Below are 14,732 nucleotides of genomic sequence, written 5' to 3'. Positions count from 1 at the left end.
ACTAAATCTTAAACACTATTAAGATAAGCTTATGTCTAAAGACCTTATAACGCCTTATTTTAACCTAACTTCCCCCATTCACACACATACATTCAAAATTAACAATTAACCAGTTTTAAAAATGGTGTTTTTGAAAAATTAGCTGTTTCTTAAGAATACATAAATAAGTAAGTCTTTGTGGGTTACATTCCAGATGGGTGAGGTATTCTAATTTGAAAATAATCAAACGCCACTCGAAGTATCCACGTGGATTTGATGAAATAGTCTGTTCTTGATAGGCATTCAAAACACTTTGGCTGCAGCGGGCATCAAACAGTTCTTTCACGATGAACACAGCAAAAGGTCAACTTGAATTTTAAAACTGACAGTCTCAGTCGAACCTTTACTTCAGTAGTACAAATGGTCTCTTCAAAAAAACAAAAGGGCTTTTTTCCTCAGGCAATTAACTTCGCCTGTAGCTCCTTGTAGAATTTTTGCTGAGAAAAATAGACAGCTCTTCTCTTCAGTAGCACGCTTCGCTGGAGAGTCTCTCAAAACTGGTTCAGACTGGTTTTTACACAGTTAAGTGGAAACATACCATGTGACCTCTCCTGCTATCGCCTAGGTAACAAAATGCAGCTGGCACACTGTGCCTTAGAAATCCAAAAGCTTCTCTCCCTGTCTTAAAGGTACACTGTTTTAAAAAGGTTCTTAAAGACACAGTGTTTTATTCCGAGGAGAAAAAAGATACAGTTCCATGACAAAACGTCTGAACATTTTAAGACCATTTTTGTTTTTATTGGAGTTTTCTTTATTTTTTTTATTTATTTAGAGATACAGCACTGAAACAGGCCTTTCGACCCACCGAGTCTGTGCCGATCATCAACCACCCATTTATACTAATCCTACACTAATTCTATATTCCTACCACATCCCCACCTGTCCCTATATTTTCCCTACCACCTACCTATACTAGGGGAAATTTATAATGGCCAATTTACCTATCAACCTGCAAGTCTTTGGCATGTGGGAGGAAACCGGAGCACCCGGAGGAAACCCACGCAGACACAGGGAGAACTTGCAAACTCCACAAAGGCAGTACCCAGAATTGAACCCGGGTCGCTGGAACTGTGAGGCTGCGGTGCTAACCACTGCGCCACTGTGCCGTCCATTAAAACCGATTAAGTCAGTAAACACACTAATGCGCACTATTTTCTTTAAGGTTAACAATAGAGAAATAGGGTAGGTTTGGAGAGCAATAATAGTGGCTTTAAAATAGCATGTTTGGGGTCGGGGAGGAGGCCAGTGGTCAGGAATGCTGTGGGCAAGAGACCAATGATCCAAAAAAAAGTGCTACATACAGATTGAACCCAATGTCCTGGGCTGCCCTCTGGCTTAACATAGCCAAACCTGGCAAACCCCATCCCCCAATATTAACAGACCTTGGCTTTGCAACATGACTCAAACAACTGATCTGGATTTCAGTTTTTTTTTACCAAGTATTTTAAACCTGGAAAATGAATTTTGAAATATGAAGTTCCTCCTGATTGGCTACTGTCTAAAATACTTGTTTTGCTCTAATGAATCAGCTGTTTAGCTGGCACAGTTACTATTGTTTACTTTATAGTTTAATATGTGATTTATGACTGCAAATAGCAGGTGGTAGTTTGCACAAATTTTACATTTTCTGTCAATTGATTTGGCTGATACTAAGTTTCTGTGCTATAATTTTCCTCCAAGTGTTTTTGTCTGATGCTGATAATAAAGAAGACCACAATCAGAAAGATGACTCAACCACAGTTAGAAGAAGTGGGGACTCATTCCTTCAAGTTCATGAAAGCATGCATTGTGGAGAGGATGTGTCACCTTTCTTGAGACCTATTTCTCTTCAGGAGCACCAGGAAGAGCTGGATGAACCAGGTAGTTCAACAGATGCAAGTCACCCATTTCCTTTGCTTCCTCACCTTCCCCAACTCCACCCTACCACATCCAGTTATTATCCTCTGCTTATTATGTAAGTAGCCAGTGCAGCAATCAGGAGAAGTTGCAGTGGTGGTGTGCATAAATCCGTCTGATTTGGATACTTGATTCTTTCTCTTGTCTGCCTGTGAGTTATTTTGAAACAAGTTTTCAACGTGGAAAGTTGTATGTACATAAATCAGTTTATAGTTTGCATCACAAGTTATTTTATCAAATGTTATTAAAGCTTAATTAGATTTTTTTAAACCTTCCATTTTTCAGATCATCGGGCAGTAGCTGCTCGTACTCAAAGTTGCTGCAATTGAGAGGACTCTATTGCAGTATAAGCTACATAAACTGGGACTCTCTGATATAGACTTGCACTGGGTACCACCAATAGCACTAGCATCACTGTTGGAGAGCTTGGGCTTTTAAATTTTAAATCAAGTCTGCAACAAAAACACCTGTAAGCTATCAAATCTCCATTGGCAATAAATGTTGCCTAAAGAACACAGGGAAAGGCATAAGCCTGTAGTGCGAGAGGTAGAGGAGTTTGTGCTGCTGATTTCCCTCCATATTTAAGTTTATACCTATTTGTATCTGATGACCATGGCAGTTTTAATATTGATAACTTTGCTCGAGTTGAAGAAATTCATCCCACCTTATTAATATATAAAGGTTTTCACAACTCCATATACAGATTTTCCAGTAGAGGGACAAAAACCTCTTGTTCTTCTCAACAAAAGAACAAAATGGCTTTTTTTTTCTGTTGCTTTTGCATGCATCAAATCATGCTGTACTTTCTTTGTAAAGTTGCATTAAACACATTCTGTAGATTATGACAACTTGGTGCAGTCACATTTATCTGCATATCTAACATTGACAACATGATTATCCCTCCTGTGGAACTATGATTTATATTTAGAATAAATTCTGCACATTCATATGAACAAGTGCATCTGCCGAGAATATGTAAATATGTTTTTCCATCATAGCTGTATCCATTGCTGTTGATCTCAAAAGTACATGACCGAGTTGCAGATGTTTACTTGAGTGCATTTTGATTTTAACGCACATTTCTTTCATAGCATCCCTGCTTGGAGATGGAGATTTTCCACACAATTGTACACGGCCAGATTCATACAAACATTTCACTGCTCAGTTCAAAACCTCGTCTGTGTCTCAGGTACATTTAATGCCCTTAATTCCTGTGGGTTTTATTAGTGAGATAATACTTGTATATAATTGCAATACCCTAGGAAAACCCAGAGCCGGTTTAATTGGCTGGTATTTTATGTGGTTTTGACCACGTACTCACTTTGTATCCAATTGAATCCAAATACACACAAAACTTGGACGAACAAGTGCCATAACTGTCAAGAACCCTGCCTATCTTCTCTGGTACCAGAGTTCCAGACTTCATGAGACCCGAGAATGTATTCTGTCTGGTAGGGAACTGTATTATGCTAATTTGCTTGGGTTGACCATGCATCACCTATCACCCACTATCAGCCTGTAGCAGAAAGTTTGAGTTCCTTATCATTGTCAGACAACCACGTAGAATTGAAGCCTTTTTTTCGTCCTCCATCTTTGAAGCCTTATCCCTTTATATTACTGCAGAATATGGAGATGGAGATTGTAGAATTGCTTTTTATGTGTACATTTTGTTTTCAAAAAGGCAGGAAGATCTCACCTCTGAATTTAGCTATATTTCATAGAGCATCAAATTCCTATTTGCTAAGCTGTAAAAGTTGCTTCAAGCAAAATAAGTGATCTATCACTTTTTTCTCATCCTCTCAACTAAATGGGGGCAGTTGATCTGCTTCCAGTTTGGAGCTGCCTGGGCAAACAGCCTGCAATTGTTTGCATAATCACTTGCTTTTTATGCTTTTCCTCCACTCCCTGACAAATGGCTGAGACCAGGCACACTGGGCCCATTTCTGTAGTGCTAGTTTGCCATTCTCACTAGGCTATTAGACTTGTATTTGAAGTTTAACCTTTCAGGTATTAGTGGAATTTTCCTGTGCTTTGAGTTACAGTAGGGTGAAAATTAGCCAAGTTTTGTGCTGTGAGAGCTATCCTGTGATTTCAGGTCGAAGTGCATGTGTCTGGAGATCTCATGAGAACAGGGTCAGGCTTGGATTTTTTTTTTAGAGATACAGCACTGAAACAGGCCCTTCGGCCCACCGAATCTGTGCCGAACATCAACCACCCATTTATACTAATCCTACACTAATCCCCTATTCCTACCAAACATCCCCACCTGTCCCTATATTTCCCTACCACCTACCTATACTAGTGACAATTTATAATGGCCAATTTACCTATCAACCTGCAAGTCTTTTGGCTTGTGGGAGGAAACCGGAGCACCCGGAGAAAACCCACGCAGACACAGGGAGAACTTGCAAACTCCACACAGGCAGTACCCGGAATCGAACCCGGGTCCCTGGAGCTGTGAGGCTGCAGTGCTAACCACTGCGCCACTGTGCCGCCATGGGATGTGATGCTTCCCTACATCCCATAGTCGAAAGGCTTGATAATACTCACTTTTCAGGCTTAAACTTAAATATTGGCTATTTGGCTGAGTTATGAGAGGGTACTTAATGGCTATGGATTTGTACCCCAGATGAATGCACCAACTTCAGGAGAGAAGGAAAGAGGGAGAGGGTCATCCAAAACAAAAGAAAATCAATTTTGTGACTATGATGAAAAAGGTGTCTTGATAAGTTGTGTGAAGAAAACAAAATCTGTACTTGTGTAGCTCTTGGTCATATCTCTAAGAAATGTCTCTGCGATATTCCACGGCTCTCATCTAAGTTACTTAGAAGTAAAGTCACTATTTTGCCCAGAATAAGATCCTCTTAAACAGCAGTTTTTGGCAATGGTGATTAAGGGAGAAACGTTTACCAACACATCAGAACAACTTCATGCTTCTCTTTGAAATCATGCCAAGGGATCTTTAATATCTACCTGAACACATTTTTGGTTTCATATTTGATCCAAAAAAACACTGATGTTGGTAATGCTCTAATCTGTTATTCAGCACCACACAAGGGGCAGAAAGATAGGCTGACTGCTGGCCAGCACTGATTTGCAAATACAAGCGATTTGACATCTGGCATGGTGATCAATGTATTCAAAGGTTTTTCCTGCCTATTGGACAGGGAGTTTAGATTAGGACTGTATTGGTACAATATCTTGAGTGTGAGATGGATGTCTTAAATTTCTGTGTCATTGCAGTGCTTTGTCATGGGATCAAAGGAGCAATAGCAGCATGGATACAAAAGTGGTGAAGTAATAGAAAACAGAGTTGTCTTGAGTGGCAGTGATGTTACTCAGGGTTCAGTAATAGAACCACTGCTGTTTTTGATCTATATTGATGCTTGGACTTGGTACGGGGCATAATTTCAAAATTTGTAGATGATGCACAACTTGGAAGGGTAGTAAACAGTGAAGGAAATATAGTAATGCACTTCAAGAGGGCACAGACAGGCCAGTGGAATGGGCAGACACATTGCAGATGGAATTCAACGTGGAAAGGTGTGAGGTGATGCATTTTGGTAGAATGAGGAGAGACAATACAAACTAAATGGTACAATTTTAAAGAGGCATTGAGTACAAGAGTTGGGACGTCATGTTACAGTTGGACATAGTGGTGGTTAGGCCGCATTTGGAGTACTGTGTGCAGTTCTGGTCGCCGCACTACAGGAAAGATGTGATTAAGCTAGAGAGGGTGCAGAAAAGATTCACAAGGATGTTGCCAGGTTTGGAGGGCTTGAGTTATAAAGAGAGATTGGATAGGCTGGGTCTGTTTTCCCTGGAGCGAAGGAGGCTGAGAGGGGACATGATAGAGGTATATAAAATTATGAGAGACATAGATAAGGTAGATAGCCAGAGTCTGTTTCCCATGGTAGGGGTGACTTAAACTAGAGGGCATAGATTTAAGGTGAAAGGGAGGTGGTTTAAAGGGGATCAAAGGGGTAAATGTTTCACACAAAGAATAGTGGGTATCTGGAATGAGCTGCCAGCAGGAACAGTAGCAACATTTAAGAGGCATCTGGACAGGTACTTGAATGAGCAAGGCATAGAGGGATATGGATTAGTATAGATGGGCATTATGGTTGGCATGGACGCGATGGGCCGAAGGGTTTGTTTCCATGCTGTACGACTCTATGACTCTAAGGAGCAAGAACAGTGACACCTGGGGGGTGTTTGTGCACAAATCTTTGAAGGTGGCAGGACAAGTTAACCAAGCAGTAAATAAAGCATATGTCATCCTGGACTTTATAACTAGAGGCATAGAATATAAAACACTAGTTTAGCTCCACTCTGGAGTACTGTGTCTAAGAACATAAGAACTAGGAGCAGGAGTAGGCAATTCAGCCCCTCGAGCCTGCTCCGCCATTCAATACGACCATGGCTGATCTCATCTTGGCCTCAACTCCACTTTCCTGCCCGTTCTCCATAACCCTTCAACCCATTACTAATTAAAAATCTGTCGATCTCCTCAAATTTACTCAATGTCCCACCATCCACCGCACTGTGGGGTAGTGAATTCCACAGACTCACGACCCTTTGAGAGAAGTAATTTCTCCTCATCTCTGTTTTAAATCTGCTACCCCTTATCCTAAAACTATGACCTAGATTGCCCCACCAGAGGAAACATCCTCTCTACGTCTACTTTGTCAATTCTCTTAATCATCTTATATACCTCAATTAGATCTGCTCTCATTCTTTTAAACTCGAGAGTAAAGGCCTAAACTGCTCAATCTCTCTTCATAAGACAAACCCCTCATCTCTGGAATCAATCTAGTGAACCTCCTCTGAACTGTCTCCAATGCAACTACATCTCCCCCTCAAGGGGACCAAAACTGTACGCAATATTCCAGGTGCGATCTCATTAATGCCCTGTACAGTTGCAGCAACACTTCCCTGCTTTTATACTCTATTCCTTTCGCAATAAATGCCAAAATTCCATCTGCCTTCTTCATTACCTGCTGCACCTGCATACTAGTTTTCTGCGATTCGTGCACGCGGACACCCAGAACTCTCTGCACCAAAGCACTCTGAAGTTTCTCTCCATTTAGATAATTTGCCTTTCTATTCTTCCGACCAAAATGGATAACCTCACACTTATCCACGTTAAACTCCATCTGCCAAATTTTGGCCCATTCACCTAACTTATCCATATCCATTTGTATATTTCTTTATTGCAACTTACTCTCCCACCTATTTTAGTGTCATCTGCAAATTTGGCTATAGTACCCTCTATCCCTGCATCCAAGTCATTAATATAGATTGTAAATAGTTGGGGCCCGAGGTCCGAACCCTGTGGCACCCCACAAATTACATCTTGCCAACCAGAAAAGGACCCATTTATCCCAACTCTCTGTTTTCTGTTGGTTAGCCAATCCTCTATCCAAGCTAATAAATTGCCCCTAACCCCATGTGATTTTACCTTGTGTATTAACCTTTTGTGCGTCACCTTATCAAATGCCTTCTGGAAGTCCAGATATACTACGTCTACAGGATCCCCATTATCCACTTTACTTGTTAGATCTTCGAAGAACTCTAGCAAATTAGGCAAACACGATTTACCCTTCATAAAACCATGCTGACTCTGATGAATTGCGTTTTGACTTTCTAAATGTCCTGTTATTACTTCCTTAACAATGCATTCTTACAATTTCCCAACGACAAATGTTAAACTAACTGGTCTATAGTTTCCTACTTTCTGCCTCCCTTTTTGAATAAGGGCGTTATATTAGCTTTTTTCCAAATGACTGGAAGCTTTCCCGTCTCCAGGGAATTTTGGAATATTATAACCAATGGATCCATTATCTCTGCTGCCACTTCCTTTAAGACCCTAGGATGTAGGCCATCAGGCCCCGGGGACGTCTGCCTTCAATCCCAATAGTTTGCTCAGTACCTTTTCCCTAGTGGTGGTGATTGTTCTAAGTTCCTCCCGTTCTATAACCTCTGCATTACCTGTTACTATTGGGGTGGTACTAGTGTCCTCCACTTTAGAAACTGAGGCTAAATACTGATTTAGTGTCTCCGCCATTTCTGAGTTCCCCACTATTAACTCCCCAGTCACATCCTCCAAGGGACCAACATTCACTTTAGCCACTCTCTTCCCTTTTATATACTTATTGAAGCTTTTGTTATCCATTTTTATATTTTGCGCTAGTTTTATTTCATAACTTACCTTTTCTCTTTGTATTACTTTTTTAGTAACCCTTTGTTGATCTTTAAAAGTTTCCCAATCTTCCAGCCTGCCACTGACCTTTGCAATATGGTATGCCTTAGTTTTTGTCTTTGTTGTCCTTAACTTCCTTGCTTAGCCATGGATGTTTTTTCCCCCACTTACAATCTTTCTTCCTCTCTGGAATATATTTTAGTTGGGAGGAATTGAATGTCTCCTTAAACATCTGCCACTGCTCATCAACTGTCCTACCTTTTAGTCTTCCTGCCAAATCTCCTCATGCCTATGTAATTACCTTTGTTTAACTCCAAAACACTAGTGTGGGACTCCAGTTTCTCGCCCTCAAACTGAATTTGAAATTCTAGCATGCTATGATCAGTCTTCCCTCGAGAATCCTTAACTATGAGATTATTAATCAATCCCACCTCATTACATAATAAATATAGAATAGCCTGCTCGGTTCCAAAACATATTGCTCCAAAAAACAATCTCTAATACATTCAATGAACTCTCCCTCGAGGCTACCCTTGCCAATTTGATTAATCCAGTCTATATGCATAATGAAATCACCCATGATTATTGCCGTTCCTTTCTTACAAGCCCCCAGTATTTCCTGGTTTATACTGTGCCCCACTGCGGAACTACTGTTTGGGGACCTATAGATTACTCCCACCAGGGTCTTCTTTCCCTTGCTACTTCTTAGTTCTACCCAGACTGATTCTACGTCTTGATCTCCAGTGCCTATATCATTTCTCACTACAGCACTGAGCTCTTCCTTTACTAACAAAGTTACACCACCTCCTTTTCCTTCCAGCCTATCCTTCTGAAATACTGAGTACCCTTGGATATTCAATTCCCAAACCTGGTTTCCCTTCAACCACGTCTCCGTAATCGCCACTAAATCATACCCATTCGTCTCTATTTGCGTTGTTAACTCATTCATTTTATTCCGAATGCTTCATGCATTCAGATACAAAGCCTTTAAGTTCGTTCTATTATCAAATTTCCCTACTCTTGTACGATTCCTTGGTGCAATATGACGTTCACACTTTCTGTCCCTTCCTTTTATTTTCTGGTAACAATCAGCCTCAGCACTAACCTGCACTCCTACCTTCTCTTTAACTTTGACTTCCTAATTTTCCATGCAACTGAACCCTCCCCCCCACTATTTAGTTTAAAGCCCTATCTACAGCCCTAGTTATGTTATTTGCCAGGACTCTGGTCCCAGCATGATTCAGCTGGAGCCGTCCCATCGGAACAGCTCCCTCCTTCCCCAGTACTGGTGCCAATGTCCCATGAATTCGAACCCATTTCTCCCACACCAATCTTTGAGTCACGCATTTACCTCTTTAATCTTATTGACCCTTTGCCAATTAGCTCGTGGTTCAGGTAGTAATCCGGAGATTATTACCTTTTTGTTTCTGCTTTTTAATTTAGCCCCTAGCTGCTCATATTCCCTCAGCAGAACCTCTATCCTCGTTCTACCTATATCATTGGTACCTACGTGGACCACGACAACTGGATCTTTCTCCTCCCAATCCAAGTTCCTCTGCAGCCCAGATGAGATATCCTGAACCCTGGCACCAGGTAGGCAACACAGCCTTCGGGAATCTCGATCCTGGCCACAGAGAACAGTGTCTATGCCCCGAACTATACTATCCCCGATTACGACGACATTTCTCTTTTTTCCTCCCACTTGAATGGCTCCTTGAACCACGGTACTATGGTCAGTTTGCTCATCCTCCCTACAGTCCCCGCTCTCGTCCACACAGGGAGCAAGAATCTCGAACCTGTTGGACAAGGGCTGAGGCTCCTACAGCACTACTTCCTGGATCCCTCTACCTGCCTCACTCATAGTCACATCCTCCTGTCCCTGACCACTGGCCGAATTCAAGGTAGTTAATCTAAGGGGCGTGACTGTCTCCTGAAACACAGTGTTCAGGTAACCCTCCCACTCCCTGATGTGTCGCAGTGTCCGAAGCTCAGACTCCAGCTCATCAACTCTGAGCTGGAGTTCCTTGAGCAGCCAACACTTGCTACAGATGTATCGCATCATGCAAGTACAACACATCGCCTGGCCCTGCATTCTTTTATTTAATTAGATTTTAATTTGTTTTTTAAATTTCCGACTGGTCTTTAGTTTTTTAATCCGCTTTAGTTTTTAGTTTATATACTAATAAATCGATCAAGTCTTGCTCTATATTTGATTTCAATTAAATGAAAAGCTTACCTGAATACTGACTCCAGCTGTTTTCTGTTACCCTGCTCTCTCTGTTGAATGTGACGTCACTCTGATGTCACTTTTCAATTTTTCCCCTGGCTCTGCTCCCACTGTTTTTTTTCTATCTCTATCTTACTGGTCTCTGAGTTTTTGGCGAGCTTTTAAAAGCTCTGCTCCTGCTGTGTTCGTTCTCTCTCGCTCTTTCTTTCCTTCCCTCCTTCCCTCCCTTTCTTCCTTCACTCCCTCTCTTTCTTCCTTCACTCCCTCTCTTTCTTCCTTCACTCCCTCTCTTTCTTCCTTCACTCCCTCTCTTTCTTCCTTCACTCCCTCTCTTTCTTCCTTCACTCCCTCTCTTCTTCCTTCACTCCCTCTCTTCCTTCCTTCACTCCCTCTCTTCCTTCCTTCACTCCCTCTCTTCCTTCCACTCCCTCTCTTCCTTCCTTCACTCCTCTTCCTTCCTTCACTCCCTCTCTTCCTTCCTTCACTCCCTCTCTTCCTTCCTTCACTCCCTCTCTTCCTTCCTTCACTCCCTCTCTTCCTTCCTTCACTCCTCTCTTCCTTCCTTCACTCCCTCTCTCCTTCCTCACTCCCTCTCTTCCTTCCTTCACTCCCTCTCTTCCTTCCTTCACTCCCTCTCTTCCTTCCTTCACTCCCTCTCTTCCTTCCTTCACTCCCTCTCTTCCTTCCTTCACTCCCTCCTCCTCCTCACTCCTCTCTTCCTTCCTTCACTCCCTCTCTTCCTTCCTTCACTCCCTCTCTTCCTTCCTTCACTCCCTCTCTTCCTTCCTTCACTCCCTCTCTTCCTTCCTTCACTCCCTCTCTCCTTCCTTCACTCCCTCTCTTCCTTCCTTCACTCCCTCCCTCTCTCCTTCCTTCACTCCCTCCCTCTCTCCCTTCCTTCTCCCTCCCTCTCTCCCTTCCCTTCACTCCCTCCCTCTCCCTTCCTCTCCCTCCTTCTTCCTCCCTTCCCTTCTCTCCCTTCCCTTCTCTCCCTTCCCTTCTCCCTTCCCTTCTCTCCCTTCCCTTCTCTCCCTTCCCTTCTCTCCCTTCCCTTCTCTCCCTTCCCTTCTCTCCCTCCCTTCTCTCCCTTCCCTTCTCTCCCTCCCTTCTCTCCCTCCTTCCCTCCCTCCTCCCTCCCTCCCTTCTCTCCCTCCTCCCTCTCCTCCCTTCCCTCCCTCTCTTCCCTCCTCCCTCCCTCTCTTCCTCCCTCCCTCCTCTCCTTCCCTCCCTCCCTCCTCTCCCTTCCTCCCTCCCTCTCTCCCTTCCCTCCCTCCCTCTCTCCCTTCCCTCCCTCCCTCTCTCCCTTCCCTCCCTCCCTCTCTCCCTTCCCTCCCTCCCTCTCTCCCTTCCCTCCCTCCCTCTCTCCCTTCCCTCCCTCCTCTCTCCCTTCCCTCCCTCCCTCTCTCCCTCCCTCTCCCTCCCTCCCTCCCTCCCTCCCTTCCCTCTCTCCCTCCCTCCTCTCTCCCTCCCTCTCTCCCCTCTCCCTCCCTCTCTCCTCTCTCCCTCCCTCTCTCCCTTCCCTCCTCTCCCTCTCTCCCTTCCCTCTCTCCCTCCCTCTCTCCCTTCCTCTCTCCCTCCCTCTCTCCCTTCCTTCTCTCCCTCCCTCCCTTCTCTCCCTCCCTCCCTTCTCTCCCTCCCTCCCTTCTCTCCCTCCCTCCCTCCTCTCCCTCCCTCCCTCCCTTCTCTCCCTCCCTCCCTTCTCTCCCTCCCTCCCTTCTCTCCCTCCTCCTCTCTCCCTCCCTCCCTTCTCTCCCTCCCTCCCTTCTCTCCCTCCCTCCCTCTCTCCCTCCCTTCTCTCCCTCCCTTCTCTCCTCCCTCTCTCCCTCCCTCTCTCCCTCCCTCCTCTCCCTCCCTCCTCTCTCCCTCCCTCCTCTCTCCCTCCTCTCCTCCTCTCCTCTCCTCCTCCCTCCTCTCTCCCTCCCTCCTCTCTCTCCCTCCCTCCCTCCCTCCCTCTCTCCCTCCCCTCTCCCTCCCTCTCTCCCTCCCGCCCTTCTCTCCCTCCCTCCCTCTCCTCCTCTCCCTCCCTTCTCTCCCTCCCTCCCTCCCTCCCTCCCTCCTCTCCCTCCCCTCTCCTCCCCCCTCCTCCTCCCTCCCTCTCCCTCCCTCCCTGCCTCCTCTCCCTCCCTCCCTCCCTTCTCTCCCTCCCTCCCTCCCTCTCTCTCCCTCCCTCCCTCCCTCCCTTCTCTCCCTCCCTTCCCTCCCTCCTCCCTCCCTCCTCTCCCTCCTCCCTCCCTCTCTCCCTCCCTCCCTCCTCCCTCCCTCCCTTCTCTCCCTCCCTCCCTCCCTTCTCTCCCTCCCTCCCTCCCTCCTCTCCCTCCCTCCCTCCTCTCCCTCCCTCCCTCCCTTCTCTCCCTCCCTCCCTCCCTCTCTTCCCTCCCTCCTCTTCCCTCCCTCTCTTCCTCCCTCTCTTCCCTCCCTCTCTTCCCTCCCTCTCTTCCCTCCCTCTCTTCCTCCCTCCCTCTCTTCCCTCCCTCTCTTCCCTCCCTCTCTTCCCTCCCTCCCTCTCTTCCCTCCCTCTCTCCCTCCCTCTCTTCCTTCCTCTCTTCCTTCCCTCCCTCCCTCTCTTCCTTCCTCTCTTCCTTCCCTCCCTCCCTCCCTCTCTTCCCTCCCTCTCTTCCCTCCCTCCCTCTCTTCCCTCCCTCCCTCTCTTCCCTCCCTCCTCTCTCCCTTCCTTCTCTCCTTCTCTCCCTCCCTTCTCTCCCTCCCTTCTCTCCCTCCCTTCTCTCCCTCCCTTCTCTCCCTCCCTTCTCTCCCTCCCTTCTCTCCCTCCCTTCTCTCCCTCCCTTCTCTCCCTCCCTTCTCTCCCTCCCTTCTCTCCCTCCCTTCTCTCCCTCCCTTCTCTCCCTCCTTCTCCCCCTCCCTTCTCTCCCCCTCCCCTTCTCCCCTCCTCCCTTCTCCCCCTCCCTCCCTTCTCTCCCCTCCCTCCTCTCCCCTCCCTCCCTTCTCCCCCTCCCTCCCTTCTCCCCCTCCCTCCCTTCTCCCCCTCCCTCCCTTCTCCCCCTCCCTCCCTTCTCCCCTCCCCTCCCTCCCCTCCCTCCCTCCCTTCTCTCCCTCCCTCCCTTCTCTCCCTCCTCCCTTCTCTCCCTCCCTCCCTTCTCTCCCTCCCTCCCTTCTCTCCCTCCCTCCCTTCTCTCCCTCCCTCCCTTCTCTCCCTCCCTCCCTTCTCTCCCCTCCCTTCTCTCCCTTCCTCTCTCCCTTCCCTCTCTCCCTTCCCTCTCTCCCTTCCCTCTCTCCCTTCCCTCTCTCCCTTCCCTCTCTCCCTTCCCTCTCTCCCTTCCCTCTCTCCCTTCCCTCTCTCCCTTCCCTCTCTCCCTTCCCTCTCTCCCTTCCCTCTCTCCCTTCCCTCTCTCCCTTCCCTCTCTCCCTTCCCTCTCTCCCTTCCCTCTCTCCTTCCCTTCCCTCTCTCCTTCCTCTCCCTTCCTCTCTCCCTTCCCTTCCCTCTCCCTTCCCTTCCCTCTCTCCCTTCCCTTCCCTCTCTCCCTTCCCCTTCCCTCTCTCCCTTCCCTTCCTCTCTCCCTTCCCTTCCCTCTCTCCCTTCCCTTCCCTCTCTCCCTTCCCTTCCCTCTCTCCCTTCCCTTCCCTCTCTCCCTTCCCTTCCCTCTCTCCCTTCCCTTCCTCTCTCCCTGCCCTTTCCTCTCTCCCTGCCCTTTCCTCTCTCCCTGCCCTTTCCTCTCTCCCTGCCCTTTCCCTCTCTCCCTGCCCTTTCCTCTCTCTCCCTGCCCTTTCCTCTCTCCCTGCCCTTTCCTCTCTCCCTGCCCTTTCCTCTCTCCCTGCCCTTTCCTCTCTCCCTGCCCTTTTCCTCTCTCCCTGCCCTTTCCTCTCTCCCTGCCCTTTCCTCTCTCCCTGCCCTTTCCTCTCTCCCTGCCCTTTCTCTCTCTCCCTGCCCTTTCCTCTCTCCCTGCCCTTTCCTCTCTCCCTGCCCTTTCCTCTCTCCTGCCCTTTCCTCTCTCCCTGCCCTTTCCTCTCTCCCTGCCCTTTCCTCTCTCCCTGCCCTTTCCTCTCTCCCTGCCCTTTCCTCTCTCCCTGCCCTTTCCTCTCTCCCTGCCCTTTCCTCTCTCCCTGCCCTTCCTCTCTCCCTGCCCTTCCCTCTCTCCCTGCCCTCTTCCCTCTCTCTCCTGCCCTTCCTCTCTCCCTTCCCTTCCCTCTCTCCCTTCCCTTCCCTCTCTCCCTTCCCTTCCCTCTCTCCCTTCCCTTCCCTCTCTCCCTTCCCTTCCCTCTCTCCTTCCCTTCCCTCTCTCCCTTCCCTCTCTCCCTTCCCTTCCCTCTCTCCCTTCCCTTCCCTCTCTCCCTTCCCTTCCCTCTCTCCCTTCCCTTCCCTCTCTCCCTTCCCTTCCCTCTCTCCCTTCCCTTCCCTCTCTCCCTTCCCTA

At 47.1% G+C, this 14,732-nt stretch overlaps 1 protein-coding gene across 6 annotated transcripts in view; it reads left to right on the top strand.

Annotated features, from left to right (window-relative positions):
• wdr90 (WD repeat domain 90) overlaps positions 1 to 14,732 on the top strand; it is a 104,614-nt gene that overhangs the window by 61,428 nt on the left and 28,454 nt on the right. For all 6 annotated transcript variants that reach the window (XM_068056293.1, XM_068056296.1, XM_068056295.1 and 3 more), the window contains 2 exons: positions 1,720 to 1,899; positions 3,027 to 3,124. In XM_068056293.1, coding sequence (XP_067912394.1) covers positions 1,720 to 1,899; positions 3,027 to 3,124 — 278 coding nt within the window. The remainder of the gene's footprint in view (positions 1 to 1,719; positions 1,900 to 3,026; positions 3,125 to 14,732) is intronic.

This window comes from Heterodontus francisci, chromosome 24 (genome assembly GCF_036365525.1).
Source record: "Heterodontus francisci isolate sHetFra1 chromosome 24, sHetFra1.hap1, whole genome shotgun sequence".
Lineage (NCBI taxonomy): Eukaryota > Metazoa > Chordata > Chondrichthyes > Heterodontiformes > Heterodontidae > Heterodontus > Heterodontus francisci.
Note: the sequence above shows the minus strand (reverse complement) of the source record. Positions and strands in the feature narration are given on the sequence as shown.